General features: G+C 40.9%; 1 protein-coding gene across 1 annotated transcript in view; it reads right to left on the reverse strand.

Annotated features, from left to right (window-relative positions):
* Window positions 1-4,876: 4,876 nt before the first annotated feature.
* Window positions 4,877-22,353, reverse strand: part of atp10a (ATPase phospholipid transporting 10A) — a 40,737-nt gene continuing 23,260 nt past the window's right edge. The window contains exons 12-21 of the mRNA XM_053430826.1: window positions 22,087-22,213; window positions 21,768-21,952; window positions 20,507-20,867; window positions 17,292-17,368; window positions 15,944-16,069; window positions 15,639-15,839; window positions 14,523-14,603; window positions 14,300-14,404; window positions 8,276-8,463; window positions 4,877-8,090 (exon numbers count right to left, since the gene is read on the reverse strand). Coding sequence (XP_053286801.1) covers window positions 7,439-8,090; window positions 8,276-8,463; window positions 14,300-14,404; window positions 14,523-14,603; window positions 15,639-15,839; window positions 15,944-16,069; window positions 17,292-17,368; window positions 20,507-20,867; window positions 21,768-21,952; window positions 22,087-22,213 — 2,103 coding nt within the window. The 3' untranslated portion in view covers window positions 4,877-7,438. The remainder of the gene's footprint in view (window positions 8,091-8,275; window positions 8,464-14,299; window positions 14,405-14,522; window positions 14,604-15,638; window positions 15,840-15,943; window positions 16,070-17,291; window positions 17,369-20,506; window positions 20,868-21,767; window positions 21,953-22,086; window positions 22,214-22,353) is intronic.

Raw genomic sequence — 22,353 nt, forward strand, 5'->3', positions numbered from 1 at the left:
CGTTTTACTCTCATCTGTTTGAAAAGATGTGAAGAGCAGAAAGAGAAATTTACACGGTTTCATCAATTCTTAGAAATCTTTCTATGTGGGTGGTTATGTTTTATGTTTCAAGTGGAGGAAATTATGGGTTTATCAGCCACTGGATCAGGTCAAGATCTAACACTGGACATTAGCCGATACTGGCGGCGATGATTTTTCACTGTGTGTTATAATCTGTGGTTATATCATTGGCCTCCCAGCCATTTGATATGGATTAAGGGCGCCTAAAATTGCCATCATCACGGCATGTCTCTTTTCCTGGAACATATCAATTAGCTTCCAATGTACTGTTGGCAATCTGGGAATGTGACTGCAGGGTGGTGCAGAGTTCAGGAGAGGACGCTGAAGGTTACATGTAGGACAGATGTGTAGGATTTGTTTTATCATGGTTGTTAAGTGTTTCCTGGAATTGTGTCATATAGAAACAGGGGTCAGTGAGGCAATCAAGACAGAGCAGAGGTCCTCTGTGATCAGGAGGATACATGTCCTACACAGACATGGAGGCCACGTCTCTGATCAGCCTTCTCACTTCTGGCTCATTGTCCAAACTCATAAACCCGGGAGAATTTCTATACTTCAGCAGAATGAGATGTCATCACAACAAAGGGGAAAGTGGTTGATGGAAATGTCTATGAGGCAAAAACAAGGAATGTGACTTGGTATTGGTTTCTGGCTCACAGGGTTTTCACAGCATGTTTAAAACACATCCCGCTCTTTTTTATGCTGAGTTTGTTTATTGTGGTTGTCTTGGCTAACCTAGCCGCGTGGCTCCAGGGATGACAATACTGACCCTAACAGCAACCCTAACAATACTAACTCTAACCCTAACCCTGATGATGACAATGAGGATGTATTCTGTGGACTGAGGTGATCACCTGAGTTTTCATCTTACACTGCCATGTGGTTGACGCCTTGATGACTATTGGATGTATCCTTGGTCCCCAGATGATAAACCGTAATGAACCCTAATGAGTTTTAATGTAGAGCAACTAACAGCCCAATACAAATTTGTACAGACGTTCCTGGTTCCCAGGGGATAAACTCCTTCAGTGATCCCTTGTCTTTTTATCTACTGCCTCCATGATGTCCACATACCTGATATTGTATCAGTGCTATGTAATAGCCCTGAAATTTGATATTCATGCTCCCCTCAGGATGAACTGTAATAACTCTTACTTACTTTTAACCATTTTATTTTCATCAAATATTATCATCAGGTAATTTTTTTTATTTGTTCAATATGATGATTTATGACCAAATAGTACACAAACCATTTTGCTGATTTGTATCCTTTCATTTGTTCAAAGATAATCAGACTATTTGTAGTTTATTCACTTATTTTCCTTAACTAAATGGTCTGGTCATCATTAAGTACCTCAGTGTGAACCTCAGTGGAAGAACGCATGACTGTACCATGTGTGTTGCTGATTCTAACTGTTTTAAGTTTGGTAGTTTGTTCAGTCCCTCACTAGTTCTAGATGTTACTTCAGGATTTTGATTATATTGAATTATCAAAGAGCAATTTAACATCTCCTGAACGGCTTGTTTTTATTGTTGTACTGCAGTGACCAAAGACATGACATCACTGATGGGTGTGGTCAAATGTGCAACTTCTGACCACACCCAGCAGGTGCAACACAAACAGGGAGGGCAGTGAAAACACTGCTTTACTTTTTAAGAAATAAACATAAATACATTATGACATAAATTTAAATAGTTTTTGTCTGAGAACAACGAGCCTCTCAGTGACTATATGTGTTTGTCTATCTTTGTGTGTGTCCCTGCCGTTTCTGTTGCATGGTTTCTAACCACTTTAGAAAACCAGTAGAAAACCAGTTTCTACTGGTTTCAGTATAATTGTGGGCAGTTATACTGAAAAAGAGCAAAAATGCTTTCCTCATTGATTACTCACAGCTACTCCTAAGCAACGTGCAGAGCGGTGCATTACAATGGCTCCACCACCTGTAAGACAAATGGCCCTGGATTGCAGAAGGTCTTCATTTGTAATTTTGAAGTAAAAATGATGGAGTAACCTCAGCATATCTTAACAAGTATAAATTAACAAGCAGAATTCAGTTATTGGAAGAGTGGAATGGAGCTGTGTGACTTTATAAAAAACTCCCATAATCCAGTTATCTGACGGCTTCATCCCTCCAAGTTATTTACAAGGCAGCTTTGGAAATTGAAAAAGCTCTGATTTAAGCTTGTTAAAACAAAGTGTCATGAAGCGGGTCAAGGCCACTGTAATGACCAGAATCAATGAGGCTCCTCTGTGATAAAATGCAAATCAAACTCTATTAGCTTCTGCAGAATAAGACTCCTCTCTGTCTGTAGACTGCAGGTCATCAAAAAAATAATTAAAGAAAATGAAAGACGACTACGAGAAATCCTTCATTTCCAGTGTGGAGCCTTTTTAATTAAATTATCAATCTCTCTCATGAATTCTCATAACAATATATGTGACACGTGTGACAAAAAACCATTATACTGCATGTGCTGCTTATCTAATGCCACAGAGAGCAGATGAACCGCCCAAAATATAGTTTTGTGGACACTAAAGCTTTGCACAATGGCACAAAAGTTCCACAGTACCACACACAGTATGCAGAAAAAATAGCTGATCAATTTGGCTGGTTTACACTCGGGCTTTAAAAGAGATGGAGAGAGCAGCCCTGCAAGGGCAGAGGAGTCATCATTATCTCTGTGTTTAGACGAGGAACCTGCACTCGCAAAGTGCAGCGGCGGTCAGTAATTGCAGCGCCTCGCTGGAGTCAGCATCAGCAGAGGCTCATCTGTCCCTTTTCCCTCATCGTACCTTAAAAGAAACATTAATAAAGGCCACCGTGTTGGCGATGTTATGCACACAAGGCAAAGACAAAGTGCTGCTACACCAGGCCAAAGATCATCCATCTTCTGAAGGACTTTCACCTCACACCTTAGTACAGATGGGAGTGGATGAGAGCAGAGACTCGGAGGGCTGAAGTTATGGACATGCCCTGTAAATCACTGAGACATTAGACCACTAGCTCCTTCAGAGCCTGGAACTGCTATGAAAAGCTAATGGACAAATGTGAGCTCAAGGTTCGAGTCATGTGTGTGTAAGTATGTCAATAGTCAAGTCAATGTGCAGTTGCAAACTGGTGCATGTTTCTGTCTGAAACACATGATAGGAACATGATAGGAACATCAAGAGACGTTTTCACTTCATCAGGATTGTTGGACCTTGAGCAAATACAACCCCCACCTTGTAACTGTGTCATGATCTAACCACTGGGCTATTCACAATTGTGGTGCCGACTTTGAAACTGATTTAAAGGTTATCGTATCTGTTATTCTAGTGGCAAAGCCCAGTGCAGTCAATATTGTATAGACTTGCTACGTTTATGTCTACGTTCAGAGGTCAAACACTTGTGACAGCAGCCATTTGAAAGTCACTCTCTTTCCAAAGCTGCTCCACTGACCTTAAAAGGGAAGTTTTCAAGTGTTAACTTTTGCCGAACGGGGGCGGCTGTGGCTGATGGGATAGAGCGGTTGTCCACTAACTGGAGGGTCGGCGGTTCGATATCAGTCTTCCCCAAATTCATGACGAAGTGTCCTAGATACTGAACCCCGAATTGTTCATCGTAAAAAAAGGGCTCCACCTAGAGGCACCATGGTGCTATAAAAGTGCTATATAAATACAAACCATTTACCATTTTAAACCATGGGCATTGTGGCCACAAGTAGCAACTACAGGTCAATTAGTCTGCTGACATTTCCCAACCTTCTCTTCAAGCAACATTGCTTCAGTGAATATGTTAGTATTCACCAAGCTTGGTGTAATATGAAACATCAAATTCTGATTAACTTTTCCATTTGATAGAAAAATGTGTTAGCTGGTGAACATAATGGAGCTTTTAGCAGTTAAAGAACAAGATTATTCCCCAAAACAATTGACAAAAACCGTGTTGTTTTCTTAAATTTAATAGGATGTTATAACTTTTTTCAGACAATTTTTGTTAATACACGAGATGGACTCTATGACCAGTTGCAGTAATAAAGAATCAGTTAATGCAGGTGTATGAAAATCAGAGATATAAATAATACTCACTACATGTTTCTTATCTGCTTTGGTTTGAGGGCTCTGGTATTACACATGCTTGGACAATTGAAAAGAATGGAATGTCCCTGATGTACCTGTGCTTTCACAACAATAGGTTAAAATGTTCTGTTCTGTAACAAGAAAAAAGCTAAAATCTCAAATGAAATTCCAGTAACATGATAAAAACATTACATTTAGGATGACAGTCCCTTCAGACTGTATTTTATATATTGTTGAACTAGGTTGAATATTTATTCCACCGGGAGACCAAATTAAATCTTTTGGCTCAGTTAGACAGGGACATTGATCCAACTCACCTCAGCATAGCTGCAATAACACAATATTTATTTTGATGCTCAACTCTAAATCACTGAGGGCAAATAAAACTATTACTACCATAAACTAATAGTACTTAAAGGTTCAGTGTGTAGAATTAAGTTGCATGTTGCAGCTGAATACCCCTCACCTCACCCTCCCCTTTCAAGCATAAAAAGAGAACCTGTGGCAGCATTCACTAGTCATAAAATTCAAAAGCCGTTTAGATTGTCCACTTTGGGATACTGTAAAAAGCATGGTAGCTCCTTAAAATAAAAAGTATTTAAATATAAAGGGCCCATTCTAGGGAAAAGAAAACTCATTCATCTTGGATAATTACACACTAGTGAGATCAGTAGGAATATTTTATATTCATTTAGATCCCTTTCACGTAAATCGTACGTATTGGACCTTTAAACATTTCCTTGAAAAAGAAAGGAGAAGACTTTATTATCATTTTTATTTTGTTCACAAATAGCCAAGATAAAAGGAATTTGCAATTACTTGCAGAACAAAGACGTAGAAGAAAAACTTGTTTAACTTTTAGAAAAAAAAAATGTAATTGTACTTTTTCCAAGTTGGTATGTGAGGTGATGAGTATGTTGCTGCTGTGGGTGGGAGCTCTGCAGGTTCTCCAGTTTGTTGCAACCTGTTCAATTATAATGATCTTAAAGCTATTAGATATTAAGAGTGAAGAAATTAAGCATCAACAGCAGATCAGTGAAACATAGGCCTGTCATGTAACCAAAATACCAATGTAAAACAAACTGCATTAAGATACTGCATGTTTAAGGCCATGTGCGCCGAGATCCGAGGTTCCTGTGAGGAATTTGTGAAAGTGGGTGCGCAGCAGTGAATGAGCTTCAGCTCCATTCTGGCATAATTGTAACAACAAGTGCGACGCCACAAGCACAGAACAGACAGAACCTATAAAACAAAGTGGACAGACTGCGGAGTCAGAGTCTGAACAACATGCCAGGAGAAAGCAACGTGTGCAAAAATAACAAACAGGAGAGAAGCCACATAGCATGGAACATCATAAATATCCTCTACACAAACACTAAATGCTCCTCATTGAATAAAGATGCACTTCTTACGTCGTATTTCAACAAATAGAACTTCAGCATTATAAGCAAAGTCTCAGATTTGTAATTTCTTATCCAGTGTAAATGCATGTACTATTGCTTAGAAAATACGGAAATATAAATGATCTTTGGTAAATGATACTCTACACAAAAATGTACTGCAATTGGATACAACAATCATAACATGTTAAAGGTGCTGCTGCTTTAAAGGCGAAACTATCAAACTAAACATAGCGTCTTTCCAAATTTCCAGACTAGTGTTCTTGAGGAAGTCAACTGATGTTTGCAAGTGTGAAGTGAATAGAACTTGCCATCCTTTCCATACTGTATCTGAGCACTACACACGTCAATAGCACCGACGACACCCATTGGTAATTCTCAAATTATGCAAAATGTGCAAATTTAAATCTGAGAGCGGCATCCTTTATGTTTGGTTAAAACCTCCTTTCACCACCGGGGCTTTGTTTTTTACAGCTGATCATAAGCAGAAAAAAAAAAAGAAGCAGGAAATAAACTGTTTAAAAAGGGACCTTCAAGTCAACTGGTTTTATGAAACGTGTGATTGCAGTTTGTTGTACAGTGCAACCCTCTGTACGAGTATGACATGTTGGGAAATTTGCTAGATTTCAATCTGATTGAGAATTAGATAAGATTGATACCACTCAATTCCTTTGAGCTAAATATGAAGGTACAGCTTGGATACAGTTAGCTTAGCTTGGATACAGGTAGCTTAACATGGCTGGACTGGAAACAGCTGAGCAACAACTCAAAAGTTAACTGGATGACACACTGTATTTTGTTCGCTTGGTCCATATAAACACTGAACAAAGACTGCAGCTTTTTACCAGCTGCTATCCAGGATAGCAGTTTCCCTCTGTTTTCCGGGGCTTTATGCTAAGCTAACTGTTTGCTGGATACAGGTTAATTGCTTGGTACCAGTTAGCTGGTTAGCTTAGCTTGGCATTAAAGATGGAACTGGGTTAAACAGCTAGCCGAGCTATTGGACAGATACAATAAAGTGGCATCAATCTTGTTACCTAACTCTTGGTAAGAAAACAAATGCACATATTTCCTGAAATGTCAAAACTACTAAATGAAACTGGCTGAAACTGTTGAAACAGATTCAATGAGTCAATGGACACATGCACACACACACTCAGACACACACACACACACACACACACACACACACACACACAGAAGCATCATATCTGGTAGAGTTTTGCTGAAATTATTATTTCTCGGTATACCCTCTGAATGGGATTAAATTTGAAGCCTACATCTCTCATCATTTTTCAGTGGAATGTACTGTTAGACATAAAATATGAACACACTTTTCAGCATCCTAATCTTAGCACAAAAAAAATCCAGCAACAAATGTGCGCTGAACTAATGCCACTATTTGTTGACGTATGTAAAAATAAAACTCTTACTTTCAGGGAAATCCTGGCACAAGAAAGCCAAATGTTTTCTGTGGAGATGTATAAAATATATGTCCTCTGGAATTACAACACTGATATAAGGCCACAGTGGCATCTGGTCTGGGTCTTGTTGTGTTTTACAGGCCAAGCTGAAAGAGTGAACAGGGTACCATATCAGAGAGAAAACAAACTCCCAAATACCCAATGGTGGAATGTCAGTACGCCACTTGTCTTCCTCTACTTTGAAACCTGTACTGAGGTGCATCTTTGTGAAATAAAATGTTCCCAAGATAAAAGAAAACAAAAATGGGAGATATTCCAGTTCTTCAATCTCCCAAAGCTAAGACATATCTTTGGCTTTAAACATCCACAATATAAAGTACCTATTACTATCTTTTATAAAAGATTCTCCTTGAAAAATACAATAAAAATAGATAAAAAAAAAACTAATCGTGCAAATTGGAGTTTGAGATAACATACTTAAAACCATCAGACAATCACAAGCTGATGTGCAGCGACTGCTCTGCCATCTGCCCTGTCCTGTGTGCTGGATGAATGGTGTGGTCCGGCTGGAGCCTTTCCTCTGAGTTCCTTGTGTATTTCACGCACTGCGAGCCCCCGTCAGGGGGCAGAGTCAGCTGGACGCTGGCTGTTTGTGTGAGCAGAGGCGTGGCGGTGATCCAGCTGGAGAGACCCTGCTTTGAAGGCTCTAAAGTCTTATCGAGACACTCTGAGTCTTTGGTGGAAGTAAACTGCTGCTCCTCCGAGAGTAGAGGAGCTTCTTTGGTGTAAGGAGGAGAGTCTATCCCTCTAGGAACTAATGTGTAGATATTTGAGAGGCCCTTCTCAAAGTCTGTGGGCCCCAGTGGGCTCTTCTGGCCCTTTTCTTCATCTGCTTGTAACACAGACCCATCTTCGGCCTGTGATATTTTGGTGCTTGAGAACCTCCTCTGGTCTTTTTTATTGCAACCTTCAGGGGAGGGCTTTGTTAGGGACAGGAAGGGAGGCTTGGGGCCGAGCGGTGACCCCACATTGACCCTGCTCAGGCTAAGGATGTTCCTGCGGGTTTCAGCGGGGAGTTTATCCAACTGCCTTCCAACTTGAACCTGGCTGGGAAACAGCGTGCCTTGACACGCCCTGTAGAAATATCTGGAAAGAAAAGCAAAACCAGACATTGGGATATATCAGTACCATTCCAGAGATGAATGAGAGGTTCAAGGGATAAACAGCAGAGGCATCTGGACTTAATAACTGATATGATTTATAAATGGTTATAAACATTTGAGAAATGGGCCTGTGTATGCACTCATTACAAGTAATCAGCCGAAGTATACCTTGGCAGCAGCGCTGCTACAGGTGTGATGACACAGAGCAGGTAGAAGAGAGGGTCCTGCAGCAGCCTCTGCATGGTCCAGTATGGGTTAGAGGGGGAGTAGCAGGTGGGACAGGAGGTGTTGTAGCACAGAGCCACAGTGAAGAATAAGGCAACACTGAAACCGATCGACAGCCAGTTCATCCAGGTCTACAGGGGAAGGAGATAATACTTGTGAATAGTCATTGCTTATTTTTTCTAAAATAACAAGAACTGACTGATCATATAAATCATAAAAACATACCATTGAACAAATGTCACATTATCAACCAACTGACTTGTCATAATGTAGCAAAATAAGCTACTAAATAATATTATGTTCAAACATTATAATTCATACTATCAAGATGGGTAAATATTTATTAATATCTCTGTTCAACATTGGCTTTCTGAAGTTTGTTTGTAAAGTGATTCCAAAATTAATGATAAACACAAACATTGATGAACCACTGGGGAGTCAACATTTTTCTTCTAATAATCTGGGTCTAATCTCATAGTGCCCCTAATTAGTTATGAAACTGAAGCTGTTTACTTGACCAGTTAACTGCTGGTATCTTGGGGCATGGAAAAGTCACTGAATCAGAGTTGAATTTACAGTTGCAAGAACAAGTTATTGAACCGTTTTTTGTATTTATTATTTCTAACTAAGTACTTAATTTTTACTTAAAACTTGGTCACATCAAAAGCTGATCATAACCGCCCTACAAACTCTTGCCGTTTTAGAAGGCACAGGAGGGTCAACTGATCACAAAGATTTGTTTTTTTTTAAACACAGACTGTAGTTGGAGCTCAATTTTTTTCACAATGAGATTATTTAGATTTTTGGACAGCAAACCCTAGTTTCAAGTAGATGGGCAGAGAAGGAATTTCCAAACATGACAATGATCTCAAACACATTGAAAAAGTGAAAACTGCGACTTGGCAAAGTATGTCCCCCGGATTTGAGACGGCAAAGCAACAAAACCCCTCCAGCAAAGAGCAGCTGAAAAGAATCATCTGTGGAGAGCAGGCAGAACATCTCTTCACAGATGTGTCCAACACCGCTATCATCCATGACGCACATACACAATAGGAAAAATAGAAATACTGCACTACTCCACTAAGGTTGAATTCCTCCACATTATAGTGGAGTTTCAGTCTACATACATGTCACAGTGACCTTTGACCACTGGAATCTAATCAGTTCATCTTTGAATCCAAGTAACAACTGGGCATAATTTGAGATTGTGTTCAAATGGTGAGGTCAACATGACCTTGAGCTGTGACCACCCAAATCTAATCATTTCATCTGTGAGTCTGAGTGAATATATGTGCCGAATATTGAAAACCCTCTCGAGGTGTTCTCTATAAATACCCTCAAGACATTACTGAGATCGTGTGTTAACCAGGATAGGGCGGATGGACAGACGGACGGACCACTTGACAGCATAACGCCTCCGGGTTTATGGCTGTTGCTGGCACAGAGTTGTGGAAATAAACAGAATCTCACTAATGAAGGGAGACTTAAATAAGAGTCTCATTTTAATTAGTGATTCAACATTTCTGTTTTTCTATTTAATTGGCTTAATTTAGTTTGAGTTTTGTCTCCACAAATTATAATGAATTAAGTGGACCGGCCTTGTAATCACATATTAGTGATATTGATATTGAGATGTAGTCAGTTGAGTTGTGTACTGTTTGTCCTCCTGTCTAGTGAGTTTGGTCTGTCAGGGAGAAAAATGCGCTGACGTTTCATCCTTGACTGGACTGGCTGATAAGACATCTGACAAAGTGAATACTAAACCATGGTTCACTTGAGTATTGTAAATCCTGCACGCGCACGCGCACGCACGCACACACACACGAACACACACAACACACGCATGCACTTGCGCATCCCCCTCCCCCCCACACACACAGATAATTAATTATGGCCTTAGTCTGTTTGTGTGAAGAGAACGTGTGCTGCCTGCTGTCACCTCAAATACCTCTAATTGACTTTCACAGCGGTTTACCAATCACGAGTGCATTATGTTCCCGAGCAGCTGGAGAATGAAGTACCTGGCAGCTGAGCTTTTGCAAAGATGTTTGCTTATGGTCAACGCTGCTCTCTGTGAACACTTCCTTGCATGAGGGGCCATCATGTCCAGGAAGGTAGTTAGTGAAAAGAAAATTTACATGTATAAAACTTGTCGAGCTATATTGACACCCTCACCATAATGGAGAAGACTGATTCAACGCAGGGTCGTACATTTTAAATTGCATGTGACCAAAAATGCGGGGTGTTTATGAGAAACATGCATAGATGCCTGAGAATAAAACCATGCGAGGGAGAAAATAAACAGGTGTTTTTGGAGCTTTGTGGCAGAGTGAGGTGGATGGGTGCTGCATTGTGGAAGAGACTGTTAACAGTTTTCCTGGACAGGGACAGACACCGTGGAGCTGACATATAGGCTCTGATGCTGCAGCACCTTCTGGTTCATTATAATCAGCCAGAGTTAAATTTCCATGTGCCTGTCAGCGATCACACCGGACAAAAAGCTGAGTTTAGTGAGAAAAAGCAGTGCTGGCAGAATTTAATTTATCTGTGAAGGCGTATTAGTGTCATTGTAAAATAAATGGATAAATAAATAGAAATTATGGAGCTGAGAGAGGTGCTGTACTATTGTAAGAAATAAACTCATTCTCTGAGATTACAAATTCACACATTTGTAAGAAATCCATCCATTATCTATAACACTTATTCTTAGAAGGTCGCAGGGTGAGCTGGAGCCAATCCAAACTGACATTGGGCCGACATACTGAGACAAACAACCATTCACTCTGAAGTTTAAACCTACAGTCAATTAAGAGTCTCCAATTAAACTAGACCAATCAATTTATAATACTATATAATACAACAATTCACCCAGCTGTATACAGGATTATTCTTGATACATCGCTGCTACTTTGATCCTCATCATCATCATCATCATCATCACTATGCCAGTTGGTTTTACAGTAAAAGCTCAAGTACATCACTAGTGGATGAACTAAGTGCCTGGATATTTGTGCACTGCTGTGATTGTTCTCGTCATTGTGTTTCATGTCTTATTGGTCTAAAAAAACCGAGGTCTTCAACAGGGGGTCCGCAACGCCTAGGGGGTCCGCGGAGGTACTGCAGGGGGGTCGCAAAATCTTTGATTGATTAGACAATTTAAAAAAAGAAATAATGTTTTTTTTTTTTTTTTTTCGAACCAATTTTCCCCCCACAAATTTAAATGTCTTTAAATACACATTTACATGCATCCAACATATTGTGAGGCTGATATGATCCTCTGCCTGACAACCTCCATCCGTCCAAGATTAGATAAGTTGTGGGCTACCCATCAGGGTCCAACATCTCACTAATGTGGGCGTATGTGTGCCATCCACAGATGGCTTGAGGATTCACTGTCTCTTCTACATGCATGTTTAAAATAAAAACATGAATCTGTGAATTACTTTAATAGCTCAGTGTTGTATGCAAGATGTATGTTTATAAATGGCAGTGGCATGTCCACCTAGCCTGACGTTGTCAGACTCACAATTCTAGTCAGAATGTGAGTCTGAGACCGCTCCATTGGGCTGTGATTATGGGGCGTGTTTCAACTGACCAGGAAGTAAAATTCTTCTTCGCTCAACTGGATAGACCTACAACCAATCAGAGCAACGTAGTATGTGACGTATGCTAAGCAACGCATTGTGAGTTATTTACTAAAGCCTGAAACATGCTTCTGCGTTTTCACGGGCCCGTAAGCGCAAGAGCCCTTCCGGGTCCCTTATGTGCTTATGTATCCCTCCTTACGTGCTGACGGGTGTCGACCCCCTTTTCTAAAATTTACGGCAAAGCTCCGCAAGCTCACTCAGCCCGCAAGGCTGTGATTGGTCTGCTCTACATCCCTTCTGGAGCTGCATTTCCGGTTTCATGCCCCATAATACAGGCAGAAACAACGGGAGATTTAGAAGAATGAATATGGACCAAATAGAAGAGCGTTTGGCAGAAGATATCCGAAAGTATGTCCACTTGTATAACCCGTCACTGACTGGAGTATTTATCCGCCTGAAAAAGGCTACAAGGAGCCGCAGTAGCTATGTAAATAAACAATCGATGAAGAAGAAAGAAGGCGTCTCTCAGGTCGTCTTCGACAAAAAGCATTACTCCGCCTAGTGTTCTGGCGCGGAATTGCTTTGTAAGACGCGCAACGGTTGGGGAAGCATGAATGACAACGAGTCTTGCGCCACAGCGGCGTGAAAAGACGCAGACGCAGTCGCAGAAGCAGTCGCAGAAGCATGTTTCAGGCTTAACGCCGGGTTCACACCGGACGCTTCAGCGCAGCGCCAAGCCTTAAATAACAGCTGGCTCCCATCAACTCCCATGTTAAAACTTTGTGCCGGTCACACCGGAGGCTGAAGCACCGCGAGGCAGCCTTGGCGCAGCGCGGTGCTTCAGCCTCCGGTGTGACCGGCACAAAGCCGTGCAGCGATCTACTGGATCAACGGGTGATATTATTAGCGCTGCCCGGCGGTTCAGCGTCGCTTCAGTGTCCGTTGTGAACAGCCAAGCGCCGGGGCGATAGGGATTAGCGCGGTGCTTTGGCGTCGCCTCCACGTTCTGTGTTCCTCTTTCAAAATGAATGCGCTGTCGATGTCTTCTAAAACAGACTCAATGGCAGCATCTACACATCTCAGCTCGCCAGCGGCAGGCATGTTTGTTGAAAACGAATTCAACCCAAGGGCACTTTGATGACGTGGTTGATTACGTTACCGTTGATCATCTGTCAATCATCGTATAAAGCCCGCCCTGACAATCTGATTGGCCCGGTCGGGCATAATTTTTTCCCAACGGAGCGACTCCAGACCGAACTGCCCGACCAAAAATGTTGTGGGCGGGGCTAAGTTCGTCTGGCATCCAGGCTAATGTCCACCCTGTACCTTACACGTTTAAATTAAAAACATGAATAAATGAACCCTTGTAATATTTGATAAGCTTAGTATTGATTGCACAATAACAGGGTAGCTATGTTTATACAAGGCACTAGGCCCAGTTTAATATAAAACACAATTTCATACTGTATATATATATATATATATATATATATAGTAGGGGGTCCCTGCTCCATCTCTTGCCCAGTTTGGGGGTCCTTGGCCTGAAAAACGTTGAAGACCCCTGGTCTAAAATGTATATAGTTTTATTTCATTCTATTTATATTAGATTATTTTTTTCCTGTATTTGTTCTAGACGTGGGCTGGTGTAAAACCAAAATTTCCCAGTAATGGGGGTGAACGAAGGTCAGTCTCACGCGCAACAGATACAGAGTAACAGGTAAACAGACTAAAGGACTGTGGGAGGAAACTGCAGAAAGACCCCACGGCCACAAGATTCTGTGTTCGAAGCTGAGTTTCCGTGTTCTCTTGGCATGTAGAGATAATGCCACACAATGCACCTCTGTAAAGCTAGATCATCTCCACTGGTCTCCAGCTTCACTCAAGCCCCTGTTACATGAGCCTGCTCCACAGCTCATTCTCCTGCCTGTGCACCAGTCATCCAGCCTCACTCCCAGCTCAGCCTTCTTTGGCTCCCTCCAGCAAACCGCCACTCCCTGAGCCTGTGCATGCCAGAGCCCTCATCTCCCCAATAAATCTTCACTTTATCACTTCAAGCTGTGTTCTGCACTTAGGTTTACACATTCACACATACTGCATTCATATTTCTGCTTTGGCCAATTGCAAAGTATGAACATTTTTTAGATCATCGGCTAAAAGAAGGTCTCTGAAAAAAAAAAAAAAAAAATTTGTTTTGAGTTTTTTCAAGCAAAATTGTGACAATATAAAGCCCCATCCCTGGTCTGCAATATATACGGTATTTACTTTGTACCTATATTGGGCCTGATTCGGTAGTGTAATTCTCTCATGAAAGTAAAAAAAATGGAGTATTGCCAAAAATATTGAGGATTGCCATCAATTAATCAAAAATGTGTTTCCTTACCCATGTTTTGGTCTCAATGCCCAAGTGCAGCAGAATGGTGATTAAGGCGAGGGTAGTGATGGGAGTTCCCCATGTAAACAGATCCACATCAGAGTCAGAGTAGGCCTGAGGAGAAGAAGAGGGAGAGTGGGAGTAGACAGGGCGGAAAGATGGGAAATGATGAGTAAGTCAGAGGAACAAACCGAATGAAGAACAGCTGATGGAAAACATAAACCAGACTCACAAAGTAAGGAATGAAGAAGCAGACCAGACTTTGGTAGAAGGCGTCAATCATGTTCATCCAGAACATATATGGCTTATATTCCTGCAAGATAAAACCAGAGAGTCACAGTTATGAACCTCATCAATGTGACTGAGCAGAGGCAGAGTTTAAACAGTTGTCATGAATTGTTAAGTTGTACCTGAGCTGTGTAAACTTTCAAAGATAGCTGGACATTTCTGTTGCTTTCATAGACTTTTCCCATTTACATGCTCAGCAAACATTCACAAAAAGCTGAATAATCTTATAAATGAAACAAAAAAAGAGTGAGGAAGAGGAAGTTCATATAACAGCTGTTTGTAATTTCCTTTAAACTGTTTAGATTTATGAATCATTACTCAAAACACTACATGAATTTACATATTTTGTGATGTGGCAGAAAACCTCTGAAGCAATATAGTCACTGGATCCTTTAGTTAAAAAAGAGGTATAATAATGAATACCCTGAATCAAAAAAAAAATATTCTGAATATATTTTAAGTTTTCACAGTTTAGGAATGGAGATGCAACTTGTTATTTTCGAAACTGAAAATTCAGTAATATATTCCCAATATATATTCACATATTCCCAGAGCTCCAAATCATGTCCTCAGCTTGACATGACTTTATTAGTGGCCCAAAACTATTTAATTTACTTTCTTATATAATACTCACTTTTGAATCTGAAAAAAACAACAAATATTTTTTATTTTGCTTGAAAACAGTGTGTAAAGGGGATCATGAATAAATTGGCGTATTGAAAGTACATTTCATTGTCTTATTTTAAAATGATGACGATGTCATCCATGTACATGCTTTATAATTAGTTACCTCGGCTAAGGATCTGAGAGTCTCTGACATGAGGGAGGACATTAGAATTATGTACCCGCTGTCCAAATTGCTTCTTTTTGGTTATGTGAAGAATTTGAACTATCATCAGTTTGATGAATTTGAAGTAATGTCAGTTTACTTCCCAGAATGTTTGATCAGTAGAAGACGAGGAGGTTTCTGTAAGCACACATCTTAATGTCATTTTTCCAGGCCCATACTCTTACTGAGCTGCTGCACAGATTTACATTAAAACAGATTATTCAACTGGACCTCAGAGTTCTGGCCGGTCACGTAGAGCTGAGGTAGTTGTTGGAGAGTCGCTGATGACACGTCTTTGTTCAGAGTGCCAGTGACGAGTTGTGGAAAGGCAGAGAACATCAGGTTGAAGAAGATGATATACCACTGATCAATCATGGCTGAACCCGAGAATCCACAGTAGAACTGATACCAGAAGATAAGCGCTACAAACATCTGGGGGAATCAAAGACAACGAGAATAGATTCATATTAGAGCCAGGATTCAATTCCATGAGATCAGTATATATGGCTAAAACAAGTATGGTGAAAGATGCTTACTGCATTTTTGTAGAAGAAATAAAGAATCATGTTGGCCAGCCGGGAGTAGCACCAGTGACCATGGACCAGCAGAAGCTTCTGGAGATAACGGAAACGTGGAAGAGCAAAGTCGCTCGCCATCACTGCCTGCAAAAAACAAAACCAGTCAATCTCCTCCACCAAGTACTTGTCATCCCTCCTGTCGACAATACTTACATGACTTTGTGCAGTTAATAGGAAACAACTGTTTGAAATGTCTAATGTGACTAATCTCACCTGTTTCTGTTTAATGAATCTTTAGAGGGTATAATCCTTCCCAAGCAATAACCCTTAAACGAGTCGTCCACCTTTTGGGATTCCTGATTACAGCTGTTGGGAAAGCTGCCAGTCTCATCTATCAACATCTAAAACAAAACCCTCCCTGTAGTCATGCCTGGTTTATAACTTATACATTAAACAATGCCATGAGGTCTTATTGACACCTCTCACCTGTTGATGTTATCTGTCAACAAGAAAAAGAACAAAAGATGCCTCATTGTGTAGCAATTTACTTTCTGCTGCGCTCTAATAACGGCCTTGTAACGAGTATATGGGGAGTGCGCTCCTAATAGGAGAAAGGTCTGTTAATCATAATGAGGTATATGCGCTGGCTTGAGTGCAGAAATGTGCGTCTCAGCACACCACGGAATCCTGAGGAGTGACTGCTGTCTCATTAAGGGGAAATTTGATTAACGATGATTAATCTAGCAGCTCTGTTAAGGACAGGATAACCGAGACTTTAACAGATGTGCTACACAGCAGCGCGCCCGCAAGGTCTCCCCTGGAAGGTAATTGGGAAGCTCCATCATCGCCATGCAAGATCACCTTTCCGGAACACGCTGCTACGATAAAACACACGTGAGGAAGGGGGTGTGGCTCAACATCTTTTTCCTTGCTGTTGTTTTTCTATTTTGTCTCGTTTGTGGTATTAGCCATGACCTCAGAGGGGGAACAGAGGCTGGTGAGGATTAAGTTGAGACTGACGCGCTCATAAAATGAACGGATTCTCTGCAGGGCACAGAATAAGATACCCGAGTCAGCAACACACAGGCAATCCTATTTAAAGGAAGTGTATGGATGTTGGATAAAACACACACTTAAGAGTAATGAAAAACCATTACATATTCTAAAGAACGCCCGAGTCTCCTCTCGTCCCCTTATCTCCCCCCTTGTAGATCATTTCACTGTCTACTCAACCTGTCTCATCCCTGGGTTTATCTTTTTTTATGATCTCCTTCACCTCACCCTACAGCTTCATCCACTCCCCTCTGTCACTCTCTTCATCTGTCCCCTCCTGTAACCGCACAGTGACGCCCACAATTCTCCTTACCTGCATGCCCTCCTGTCCCGAGATCCCCACGCCCACGTCCGCCACCTGGATCATGCTGACATCATTGGCCCCGTCACCTGTGATTAAAGTAGTGATGATACATAAACTGTAATCAAGAGATCGACAGACCGTCAGTTTGCCAGCGGCAGCCTGACAGAAAGCAGAGCGAAGTTTTTTGAGCGTGTGTTTAAATGTGGGAGGAATATCAAAAAAAATATTCATCAGCTGTTATTATACACTAGCTGTCTGTGTGTGTGGGTGTGTGTGTGTGTGTGTCCATCAACAGCTCCCCTGTCCCTCTGGCTGAGACAGAGGCAGGCCCTGTGGTGGTGGCTGACAATCACATTTTTGGGGGGTTTATGCTCCATTTTGAGCACTACAAATATTTTTGGGCCATCACAGGTGATTGAGTGGGAGATGAAGTGTTGGTGGGCAGAGAGGGGTTTTGTTGTCGCAGTAGTAAACAGCACTGAAGTGGCAGCCCACGCAAAATATGAGGGGTGGGCAGTGATGAGTGCTAACAAGGAAGTTAGCAGTTTGAGTTAGATGGCAGACCATAGGCTCCAGACCATTGACTGTATGAAGATGGACAATGCATCTCCAAGTCCTCCCATTATCAAGATATAAAGCCAAAATATACCATATTTGAATGCTGCCATCTTGTGCATTTGAAGCCCGAGCCTGATAAGAAGCAATTGGGGGATGGAGCTTTATCGAGGTCCCGCTGATCCACATGCTCAACTAATCATTATTCAGTATCAGCAGTTAATCATGATGGTTCGCCGCCTCAAATAACTAATTAAACCCAACGTACCTGAACTTTTTTTGAATTTGGACAAGAAATACCTAAAATGACAGAAACCAACTTTGACAAAAATGTATGACACCTATTTCGAGTTTGGTTCGGTTCCCATTCACCAACATGGAGGCGGCAAGATTCTTGACTTATACAGTAGCAAGCCACCAGGTGGCGATCAAAACACTTTACTTTCGGAGAACTGTTATGTCATCGATCTTGGCAACCCGTTTTCCTGTCTGAAAAAGTCCAATATTCCTTATATTTCTGTTTTTGTCACCAGCAGCTCCTGAGGGAAATATCAGGTGGATATATTTGATGTATATTTACTCAGAGGCACCTTTCATACCTGTCATTCAGAGGGTCCGGACCAAACTAGGTTGGTGTGAAAGCACCTTAATAGTCCAAAACCCATCTTACTTTTTACAGTGTTCAGAGCATGTCTACATTATTTTCACATATTTTGCATCTTTTTTCTTGCTTACTCTAGACAATTTCAATTGCTGTAACAGCAGAAAAACAAATGATATCAGAAATGTTATGTGAGGAAAAATATAATTAACATATAGATGACAGCAGGTGGCAGCTCTATTCTTGTTAGGGCAAGAAAAACTGAAAACGATAAATAATAAGATTAGAGCGCTGATAGATATCAGAGCTCCACCATCGTCGCTGTGGTGTTTTCCTCAACATTACTGCGAACATATAGCAATGAGAGAAAAGCCCTTGTCTGGCATAAACGGGACCTTCCTGGGTGCAGCAGTAGCACATAAATGGAAAACAGAAAGTAAAGTCGTAAGTCACGCTGACATCCTCATGTCACCTCTATTGTGCTATAACTGCATAATTACTACAGCTTTCTTAAAATAACATTGTTTCCACTCAGTGGTGACAGCAAAGTGTGCACAGCTGCCTAACCTAAATTTCAAAGTCAGCTCATACTGACACCACAGCAGGGCGAACAGTAAAACAGTAAGTCTGCCACATTGATATTCATGACAAAATGAGTGTAGGGAAATGTCATTAATAATTAAGCAGGAAAATATATTGTTTCTTCATGATGTTTGAACTGTTGGGGAATTAGTTTAGGTTTTCTGTGTATGATTAATAACTGCTACAGGGTTATTTGACAGTGATACAGTAGGTGATGTCTGAATTATGAACATGTAGTTTGCTAAACTGACCAAGAATATATTTTCACCTTCCCACACTAACCATATATCAGCTGTTCAGAGTACTGGTATGGACGAGTCAAGTATATAAATGAATTAGCTTTGTAAGCTTTGATAGAATTAGTCTTTAGCTCTACGGTCATTTTGTAACTCAAAACGTATTTTCATTAGATTTACCCCCATCTCCTATATAATTGCCCAACTTCTAATAAACCTAAACAAATAACACAAGCGTCCTTTCTAAGACTCCCCAGACTTAACCTATTAAAAAGCTATAATGGTGTCATCAGGGTTATTTTTCAAACTTCAAAAAGCTCCACCATCCAGAGCCAAAGCAGACATTGACAAAAAAAAAAAAAAAAACTAGAATATAAAATTAGCCTCTTTAAATCAGTTATTAAGATTCTAATTAAATAAATACGTATTCACATGAAGAAATATATGGAAGCAAGTGTTGATGCACCATCTGTTCAGTATAGCTTAGCATTTGTCCAAGATGTGGGTCTGAACAATGAGTTAGCATCAAGCTTTTGAGGAAAAACTGGGATGTATTTGAGGAATGTTTATAAAGCGAAAATGAGAATATTTCATATTAACAACTTTAAACATAGCAGAAACGTCAAGTATGTTTCTTTATATTTTCAGCAGCTGTGTATAAGAGGTCCGACGCTGCCGGATCTCCCAACCCAGTGAAAGCCTGAAGTCTCAGTTTAAAAATTAATCAGTTTATATAAAAGTTTATATATATATATATAAAAATGTACTATGTATCAACATACAAGCATGTAATTAATTATGTATTTTCTGCTCTGAACAAGATTGGAAATTATTGCCAAAAAGTTATTATTGGTCTGGGTATTTTTTACTGACAAATATTGAACCACTGATAAAAAATTCTCCATGTGGGTTGAGAGCAAGTGATCATCCCTAAAAAAACAATATCATCGATTTTTTAGACACACTGAAGTCGCGACAGCCTACAGGGCTTTATATGTTTGACTTATTTATTTCCTCCAATGAGCAAAGTCATCAAGTAGTAAATCGTTTAGTTGGTTTTTCACTGTAGCATGGATACATATTATTATGGTAGACATGACCTCTATGGTGTACTTAAAAAAGTAAATTGTGCATTATCAGTGATATAAAATCATCACATGGCCTACCTCCAGTCGAGAGCTCAAAGACTAAGGGATATTATACTGTATATATGAACGTGTGTAAAATTGTAGGGTTCACTTGATATTTACCTATGGCCAGGGTCATGACCTTCAGCTTGTTCCGCACCAGTTTGACAACCATGCTCTTCTGCAGCGGTGTGGAGCGGCAGCAGAGAACTGAGCGGCAGCTCCTTGCTACAGCCAGAAACTTATCCTCCAAACTCTTATCCAGGGCATAGGCCAAGGTCCGTCCATCAATAACCAGACCCAACCTGTGCACCATGACAGGCATGGTGTGGGACGATGAGGAGGACGACGTAGATGAAGAGGGATAGATCTCAAAGGGTGCAAAGTTAGCTTGGAAGGCCTTGGCAGCGTGGTCTGAAGCACTGCAGAGGAATTTGGTCTGGATGTAGTGTAAACTCTCCTCCAGCAACAACGCACATCCCTCCTGGTTCAGAGACAGGCACAGAGCGGACTGGACTTTAGGATCAAGAATCTGAGTTATTCAATATCAAACTGTCTGACCCGCTTCACATCTGGCAGCCAGATACTGCAACAGCACATAATTAATCCATCATGGGTCCTTAAATGGCCGCATAACTCTATTTTGAATAAAGGTATGTTTTTAAATAAGAAAACAACATAAAGATATGTTTAAAGGAATAGCTTAAACATTCCTGAGAAATATTATTGTACTTACTTGAGTGTAACAGAGCAGAGAGAGGGAGTGGTGGCATTCGTTTGATTTCCAGATCGTGCAAATTTGCAGCTTAAATGAATTTCTATTTTGTTTTAACGATCAATAATTCAGTTCTGAAAGTTGTGAAAAACTACCATAGATATCTTGAAAATTCTCATTTTGACCAAACCCAGTCGTTCAGAGTGTCAGACACACGAAGCAGCTCAGTTGGGGAGACAGCCCAGAGAGATGCACGTCAACTATACATAACAGTAATTAGCTCAGATGAAAGCTTTCATGAAAAAAGCAGAAAACTGAAAATAAAAGTCTGTTTATATATAAAACATGCTATCTTCTAAATCTCTGAACCATGTAGTTGCCAGGCTCATGGTGACACCCCCCTCTCACTTTTTGTAATTTGGTTCTACACTGATCTCATACAAGAAACAGTGCTGCACTTAACTGGTAACTAGTGAGTGTTAAACAGATAACCTTTCCCCTGGTTTCCAGTCTTTATGCTAAGCTAAGCCAACTGCCTGAAGATTCATGTTTATTGCACAGAAGTGAGAGTGGTTTCAGGGTTTTTGTCAAATTTTCTTTGAATTGGAGTTTGTTGACTCTTCCATGTGACAAGTCAGAGTTTATGAAGTCCTGGTGTGTGTAGCTCACCTGAGAATCAGCATTCAGTGTCAGGATCTCCTCCTCGGGGTCCAGCAGCTTGCAGGCGTAGGCTATATTTACAGCCGTTTCCTGTTTGTCGCCTGTCAGCACCCATATCTGCAGGCCAGCCTTCCTCAGAGAAGCTATAGTTTCAGGCACGCCATCCTGCAGACGGTCCTCAATTCCTGTCGCCCCTGCACGTGAACACAAACAACATTGACAAACCCTCCCTCAATATTATATCAAATTCTAATGATAATTGTTGTAATGCATCTTAAAAGGGAGGAGTAAGATTGACATTTTCTAAGGAGGTCCGAAAATTAATTACCTAAGAGATGGAGGTTGGTCTCTAGGCGCAGGGCCGACTCAAAGAGCAGCTCCTCTCTTCCCTGAATGGCCGTCTCAGCCTCCAGGTGACGCTGCAGCCAGCAGGCATACTCCTCCTTGCTCATGATCTGGCACATAATCACAAACACTTATAAACACACTCACACACACACACACGTTTACACACATTCCATTATCTGTTAAAGCAGTGGGGTAAGTGGGGCAGTTTCTCCTCCTTTTCCTACACAGGAAGCTCCATAGGAGAATG

Source organism: Pleuronectes platessa, chromosome 9 (assembly GCF_947347685.1).
Source record: "Pleuronectes platessa chromosome 9, fPlePla1.1, whole genome shotgun sequence".
NCBI lineage: Eukaryota > Metazoa > Chordata > Actinopteri > Pleuronectiformes > Pleuronectidae > Pleuronectes > Pleuronectes platessa.